General features: G+C 29.7%; 1 protein-coding gene across 1 annotated transcript; it reads right to left on the reverse strand.

Moving 5' to 3' along the window:
• Positions 1–1,333: 1,333 nt before the first annotated feature.
• Positions 1,334–8,112, reverse strand: LOC125064000 (endocuticle structural glycoprotein SgAbd-8-like). The gene is made up of 4 exons (XM_047670763.1): positions 7,984–8,112; positions 6,254–6,381; positions 5,080–5,251; positions 1,334–2,147 (listed from the first exon to the last, which is right to left on the reverse strand). The coding sequence occupies exons 1-4, from the start codon at positions 7,984–7,986 to the stop codon at positions 2,019–2,021; spliced, it is 432 nt and encodes a 143-aa protein (XP_047526719.1). The 5' UTR covers positions 7,987–8,112; the 3' UTR covers positions 1,334–2,018.
• Between the last annotated feature and the right edge of the window lie 351 nt (positions 8,113–8,463).

Here is an 8,463-nt window from a genome sequence, read left to right on the forward strand (position 1 = left end):
AATTTCGCATGTTGCTTGAAACTAGATAAGATCATAATAATATGTTTAATAACATAGTTCAACAAAATTACGACTAATAATTATTAATTAATATATTTCATACTTCATTAATAATACTGTATTATTAGTAAGTTATATAACTTATATTGTATAGTTAATATATAATACTGTACAAATTATATAAATAAATAATAATCAAAGTTGACCCACACTACTAAAAGCGCAGTTAACGATAACTGAAAAAATATTAGAAGTCTAGGCGTAAACATACTTCAACATTGTCAAGAGGACAGACTTTTTTAGAATAAAAGACTTTCAAACTTAACTTAAATGGCAACCTTTTGGAAATTAATTTACCCTATTTCAGAATACCTACAATATAAGTTATCTAGTTAGGTGAATCTTTATTAGATGCGATAAGGGTAGGTAGGGAAGGGTACGTGATAGAGTTCGTGCCCAACATTCCGAAATAAAACGCTTCTATTTTTAAAAAGGTTTCTTCGGTGTACAAGCGAAGAAACCTTTATAAAAAAAGTGTACAAGATGAAATTTTTATTAAACAATTCTAAAAAAAACGATATAAATATTCGCATATAAATCAAGGATATTGTGGTGCATGTATTTGGTAAATATATGAAAATATGTTAAGTTTATTTATAAGCTTAAGATCAAAGCAACATAATAAATCTATATCGCTTGAAATATATTTCATAATTTGTTTATGACATGAATCATTTATTTTAAAATATTTTTGGATGAGGCATTTTTTACTTAATTCGAATGTCTTTTAAAGTATAGCCAAGGTCTGTTGAGCACTAGGTGTGCCATAAATATAACACAATAACAATTCGATTTTATATTTTGTAACTTGAATTTTATAGACTTCTCCGGGTTCCGTTCTTTCGCATTTGTTTGAGTACCTATATATAATAAAGGATGATAGAAGGATATTAAGCTCACTTAAGCTAAAAAAGATTTTTTTGATGATTACGTAACATAAAATCATTAACCACTTCGATAATTTCAAATATTTTTCTAGATTAAAATTCCGGTGAGGATGTGTTCGTAATTATTCTTCTCCTCTTTACGGCTTGACCGGCTTTAATGAAATATTTTTAATTACTTGATGATAATTTTATTTGTCAACATCCAGATTTAATTTTTCTACAGAACCGTTCAATTCTTATTTAATTCCATACAATTCAATAAATGTATGAGCGAAGTGTGAACAGGTCTGTTTTATTTTTATCTCATTGATTAACAATATTTCAAGTTAAAATTCTTAACCCGTACGAAGTGGGGAGCATTAATAAATATAAAATAAGAGAAAAAGTTGTAATAAAATGTATTTATTTTATATTTTTATTTAATAAAAATAAGTATTAAAAGATACAAGTAATAATAGCTATGAAACTATAATTCTGCGAATCGCTTTTGTAATGTTATTGATGATCACAATAAATGGGCGTGTTAAATGATATTTTATTATATGTAGAATCTTAATGGAATTACGACATACAATATAATATGAGAATAATTTGTGCGTCCTGTAAAGACTAGATAGTGCTTGAATTCAAACCCATTGTGAATTTAAAATGATAGATGGATATGCGTATAATAAATGAGCGTAGTTGTTAGGTTTTGCCGACGAGAATTCATATATTTATATGAAAAAATCGCTTATTTTAGCTGTGACTGACACTTTGTGTGTGTGTGTAATATCTCCATCACTATCAAGGCGATGTTATAGGTTACATGAAATACCTCATGCTCTTAAAGGCGGGTACAGATCAATAGATTTGTAGGTATATTATTGTGTTAATAATATTTTGAACTTTCTGCTTGACTAGCAGTGACTGTGAATGGTGATTCATAGCAATGTTCGTGGATGCTGAGACCTTCATGAGTTTTTGATGAACACCCGAATTTACAGAGAAGATTCTATTTATAATATCAGGAAATTAGTAAAAGTGTTATGAATTGGCAGTTTTAGGTTGTACATTCTTTCTTTCTGGCGCTTAACGTTTTCCTCTATTTTTGTATGCTGGAGGTTGACCTTGACCTGGTTGCTGAGGATTGGCTGCGATGTATTCCAGAGCTCTTTGTATTGCGGGAGGTATTGGTGGCGGAGTTGGAAGATGATTACCCTGAAAAACAATTTTCCGTTATATCCATATCGTAAAATATTTTTAAGCATGATACAAGTACACTAACATAATAAAATATTACATTTAAAATTATGTTCTTGAAGTATTTAGCATAAATGCAACAGGACTACAAAATTATTCAGATCATATGTAGATCTGTGGTACGCATTGCACGATAATAATGCAGTTAGCAGACAATATCTGTCCTACAAACAGGTATGGTTTTGGTAAAGAATATGTTAATATTATGCAAAGAATTGTTCTTGCTTCTAAACTTGTTACGAGCTATAAATAGAGATGTCCACGGAGTTCATGATAACGAGCTCATTTTTATATGCATATGGAAGATGTACGTGAGATGAAGGATACAAGAAAAGCTTTATAAGGTAATTATAGTGATATAATTAGCTTGTCTTAAATTTTTTGAATCACATTAAGTTTCAGCCCGTATATATTCCTCTGCTCCGTAAGGCTTTCTCTCATTTTAATGTATTTGAAGTTTATTTATACAGCGCTGCCCTTTTGAGGTTGGTAGATAGTCATTCGACATAAGTATACAGACTGTTTTTTTTAAACTCAAACGCGCTTCTTGTCCAATTTTGAACTCATGTTTTTTGGTTAAGATTCACATTTTCTATCCTCGGGTTCAATTAACAACTCTTAGTTAACCGGTTAAGCCCATCCCAACTCACTTACTAAGCAAATGTTTTGCCTGTATTATGTAACGAGTATAGGGCCTTGGCTTCTAGGGAATGATTTAAAACTGTCGGTGATGTTTGATGTTGCGTTTTAATTATCCAAAAGTAATTTGAAGGTATTACGTAAACATTTTATATATTCTACTAAATTCATTATAACTTCTAAGAGAAACTGACGTTATTGATATGAAACAGATGAGATTTATTACTAAAATATTGAAATGAGTTCAAATTCAAATTTTTGTAGCTGTTGCTATATTACCCGATAAAGTTGCGTAGGCGTCGTAAACTATAAGTGAGCTTGATTGGTAATGGCCTAGTTTGTTTCGACGAATTATATATATTCATATCAGTGTCACATCAACATTAAGACCATTTCCCATTTCCCAAGAACGGGTCACGGGTCGACATTTGATATTTTGAAGCGACATTTACACATATAAATTGGCCAACTCACACCCGCGCCTGTTCTGCACTGACATCTTCTATAGGTCTTTACGTAATAACGATGATTCAGGCTTTCAAGGCATAATTTGTGCTAGAACCACTCCCAACTAGGTATTTCAGTTTGAATTTATAATTCCTAACATAAGTTTTTTTTAATCTTACAACAATTGTTCGTTATTATATCGAGAGATTTACAAGTATTATGCAATTGTTTAAAGAATTAATAACATTACACAAAAGATTTTCGTAACAAGGAAACTAGCTAAACAGCCAAATTATATAATAGCTTGTTAAAAAAAAGTCGTAACAATCAATCAAAACCTTTAAAACAAATGCTGATAATTGTCAATTGTATGCATTTATTGTTCGTAGTCGTACTTGTTGAGATCACACTGATTATGACGAACCTTTCCAAATGAATATTGTGTGGTCTTACATTTGTAAATGTCATATAAATAAAAACTATAGTTTCTTATTCTTCAGTAGGTCAATGCTGATTACATACATATGCATTGTGAATTTGGAGTAAAGTGCGATTGGCAGACATTAATACTTAAACAAAGGCGAAAAGTTCATATTCTGACAGATTAAAAAAAAAAAGAAAAAACTAACAAGCTTATATTAACAATTAATATTTTATTTTCTTATCAATAAAATAAAATTATATAATTTACCGTTATTTATTTTAGTATACCGGATTCTGAGACACATCTGTCAGTTACATAGCTATTAACGAACGAAAGATGTCAAGGTTTTTGTATGCCGGTATAGGGTCAGGTGAATAACATAATAAAAGAAGATAAAGAAATATTTTATCACTGCGCAACGATTCGTTTTATTTTCTCGTTTTCTGTATAAAAAACTTTATATTATATAATGTACTTTTATTGAATTTAGATTTAAATAATATTGAATTAAGTCGTTTTAGTATTTAAATAAGGAAGAATTTGTAAAATGCAACGAACATTTAAGGGTAATACCATGAACAAATATGTAAAAAGTATGAATAATTATAATTAATTCTGCAAAATGTTCAGACGGAAGCGGTATAATCGCAAACAAAAATGGTAAAGTGCTTGAAGATCTACAACAGTCATCTTTAGATAACATCAAGTTTACTTGTCCTGACTACGAAATGGGTTTTTAAAAATATCATCGCGCAATCATCAAGTTTATGTGTCTGAGTAATTTTAATAGTAAATAATATAATACGTGCATTAAATCTGCTTAAGAGTAATAGGTATTATTCCTTTTGCTAACCTCCTTGCTGACTCTCGATATAATTGCTAATAAAAGTCTTATGTGATAAAGATCTTGTAAGTTACGAATCAAATGATAGTTTAGTAATATAACGTACAATACGTAAATAAATCTATATACCCAAAATACCTCATATAAAAGTCTTTTTTAAAAGTTTATTTGTAAATTATTTTGCTAAAACTACCTCGATATATTTTACGTTTTCCCCTTGTTATTCCTTTTATTGATTGCATAATTTTTTTATATTATTCATTCGGGTTTATTTATGTATCATTAAATGTATTGCTTTGGTAAGCTATTGTATATTGGTCGTTTCACGGAGAAACAGTACAGTTCTGACGTATTTCGGGTAAGCTGATTCAAAAGAGTTCTCGTCATAAAACTAAAATATTTGTATATTATTGGCCCGATCAAAGGCTTTGTTACCAACACATCTTAGAATTCGCAGTCTTTATAAGACTAAAGTCAACTGACTTAAGCCAGGCTTAACACTCAACGAAGCAGGCAGACAATATAAATTATCTTACCTGAGGCTGGAACCCATTTTCATCTGCGATGTATGTGAGAGCGATCGGTGACCCGTCTGGTGCCTTGTAGCTGACACTACCCTCAGCTACTTGTATCTCCTTACCTTCACCTTGTCCGAAATTCTTTACGTATCCTTTCTCTTGCGCTGCTATTTCGTTACCAGTTTCGAATCTAAATAAAAACAAATTGATGATTTCAACAACTGCCACAGGAAATTATTTTTCTTATTTAAAATATATATCTTAAACATAGTGCTTATTATAAGACGAAAAATTAGTTTCACACGATGTGTACTTGTATAACATATTGAATAACGAATATGAAAATAAGCTTATCTATAACTTGGAATATTTTATTCGTTTCTGTCTTATGTTATCGAAGATTGTAGTCAACCGCCAATTTAATTATATCAAAATGTACTTGATGGTCTACTATAGTCTTTTACATGCAACCAAAAACAACTTTAGAAGAGATTATTAAGAAAAATGTAATACGTAACATAGACGCCTACATATACAAAACCTAGCTGGTTTGAAGCTTGCACAATTTTATTGAATCAACAAGCTATCTTCTAGTGATATCTAACGTAACTTTAAATATTAAGAAATTAGAAACGCTAGAACACATTATGCTACATAATCTCAGTATACAATATAAGTATAATAATTTACAATTATTTATTGTTTGTTGAAGTTTCAAATTACGTCTGTTAGCATTAATGACATTTATATAAGATATCAACAGTGAAGTATATTTAATTCGTTCATTCATATGACATTTATTTTAAATATGTTTGATTGTAACATTCAACTTTTTTTATGATCTTTGTTAATGTTATTTTATTGATAGTGTTTTGTTTTTAGTTTGATTGAAATTCTCGCTGTCATTTGAAATTTGACAACACGATTTTGGAAAGTGGAAAATCTCAAAGACTACCCAATATGCGCAAACATGTGTAAATTCTTTATGATTCCTATCCCGTCACTCATATCATCATAGCCCACTTAGCCACTATCATTTCAACGAGGCGGCTGTATACTAAAGCAATGCTACATCACCTTATTTCGTATTTTTAAAAAATATTGATGGCAGATAAAGGCCAATGATTAGTAAGGTTGTGTGTCTTAGCGGAAAAGAATTAGAGACCCCTACTCAGTCCACAAAAGTACTTACGCCCATTTATAGGATCCATCTACATTTGGCCCGTCTGATTCAAAGCGAAGTATAGGTATGGGATCATTTCCTCTCTGCGGTTGCGCATTTAAGCTGACAACTAGCAAACCAATAAAAAATATAGAGATCTGAAACAAGAAAAAAATTAAGTATCCATACACGAATATGTGAATATCGAAATTTTACATTTATTTTTATACCCTATGGGACTCATACAATATCATATTATCAATTGAACCGTATGTGGTTTAGAATTTTAACACATAAAATGACCAAACCCGAATCCAAACGATAACAAATCATTATGTCAAATTGTATGTTTATTTATTTATCTTATTCTATGGAGATTAATATAATATAATATTATATGCTGGTTCAGTTCCGAGGACAGTGCATTTTTAATACTCGTTTATTATTACTTGATTCTACAGCCCGGATTAGGTGCAGATGAATGAACTCCTCAACAGGCAACAGCATAGATACGAAATTTTGTATACTATTTATTTATTATTGATAATTTCATTTCGAATATTAAAAACGCCTAATATTATTTTAAAGCAATAAATTATAGTGTAATTATTGATATTATAACATGAGCAGGCTTTTTAAATGATGTAGCTATTAAATTATAACTAATGGTACCTATTACGCTTTTGTAACTTTATACTTATAGCAATACAATCCAAACTAATTGATGGTCAATTAATTTGTGTATATGTTATAGTTACTGATGACAAAGACTTACAAAATGCCTAAAAATATTTGTTTTTATATTAAAATTAAAAAAAAGAATACTAATGATAAATTAACAAACTATATATTTTATAATTAAAATTTCCGTACGTACTTTACTTTTTAATTATCCATGACAGCTACTACAGGATGGAATAAAAATATGATACTAAGCAAATCTCCATGAACTTAAAAGAAAATGAAGGGAATCAAGAGATACGTCATACATCATTGCCATCGTACACATCTAAAGCGTAACGTGAATGGTTCAAATGTTACTACCGGAATGAGGAAAGAAAGGGTTTCATGACTTGACGCTTATCTTGCATAAATTAATGCGATGTTCGAACGAAAAGTACACTATAAACTTCAGCCACTTATAATATCTTTAACATTTATTATTGTTAAAGATATACTATAATATTAATTATGTATTTATTAAATTACAACATAAACTATAATTCATAAATAATAACTAAAAAAATCTGTTATCTTGAAATTATAAATACTAAAATAATTTTTAAAAAAAATGAATATATTTTTTTTATTTACAAATTGGAATTTCATGGGGAGATATTGCTTTTGCTCCTCTAAATTAGCAGCTGTGTTACTTGATCATGTTTTACATTTTATTTCATCAAAACGGTTTTTTTTCAGTTAAGCTTAAACCGTAATGAATGCGTTAATTGTTTTCGAAATTCTTGTTAATGTTTTATAAATAATAATAAAATAAATTACTGTATTTATTACCTGTCCGACTGAATTCACAAGTGACACAATTTATTCAATTTAGAACCTATACTTGGCAAAGTGTTGAAAATGAAGGGATGTTGCCATCCCGCCGAAATTAGGATTGCATAAAGGTGAAAATGAACACACACAACAGGTACCCAATTTCCTCATATATCCAACAATCACGAAAATATTTTTTCTTTGAAAATTGTAACATAAAAACGATAATAATAATAATATTTAAAAATCAATTCAATAAGTCTCACCATGTTGTCGGCTGGACAATGATATCAGGTCTGGATTCTCTTAGCTTCACCACAAGTATGTGAACAGTGACACTGCCTTAGGTTTATATACCAGCTTCTTTACCTCTGAACTTCGTGCGACCTGAGCGCATCCCAACGATTCATCTAACGAAACGCACATTAGCTAACTTATGAATATATTTATTGAACGCACACATAACAAATGCATTTTAAACAATAAGTTACTAATGGATACCCATTATAAGTAATTACAGTTTTATTGAATCCTTGATAGGAATTGTATTTTACGTTTATTGTTAGCAGCGCCAATTTCGGATGATCTTTGTTATTGTATAAATTGAACCCACGTTTCATTGATGGTTATAAACTTTTGATATTTAAATATCTCTAAGCAATTGTTATTATCATGCGGAAGCTCGCGTTAATTTAACTCGTTACTTTAATTATATGAGATCAAATTAATAGTTCTATTCAGGCATC

Source organism: Vanessa atalanta, chromosome 5, assembly GCF_905147765.1.
Source record: "Vanessa atalanta chromosome 5, ilVanAtal1.2, whole genome shotgun sequence".
In the NCBI taxonomy this organism is placed as follows: domain Eukaryota; kingdom Metazoa; phylum Arthropoda; class Insecta; order Lepidoptera; family Nymphalidae; genus Vanessa; species Vanessa atalanta.

Coding starts and splice junctions, on each gene's coding strand:
- LOC125064000 (XM_047670763.1), bottom strand. Junction 5,252..6,253: donor GATGGATCCTATAAATGGGC/GTAAGTACTTTT, acceptor GTTTTTATTTAG/ATTCGAAACTGGTAACGAAA. Junction 2,148..5,079: donor AAAATGGGTTCCAGCCTCAG/GTAAGATAATTT, acceptor ATTGTTTTTCAG/GGTAATCATCTTCCAACTCC.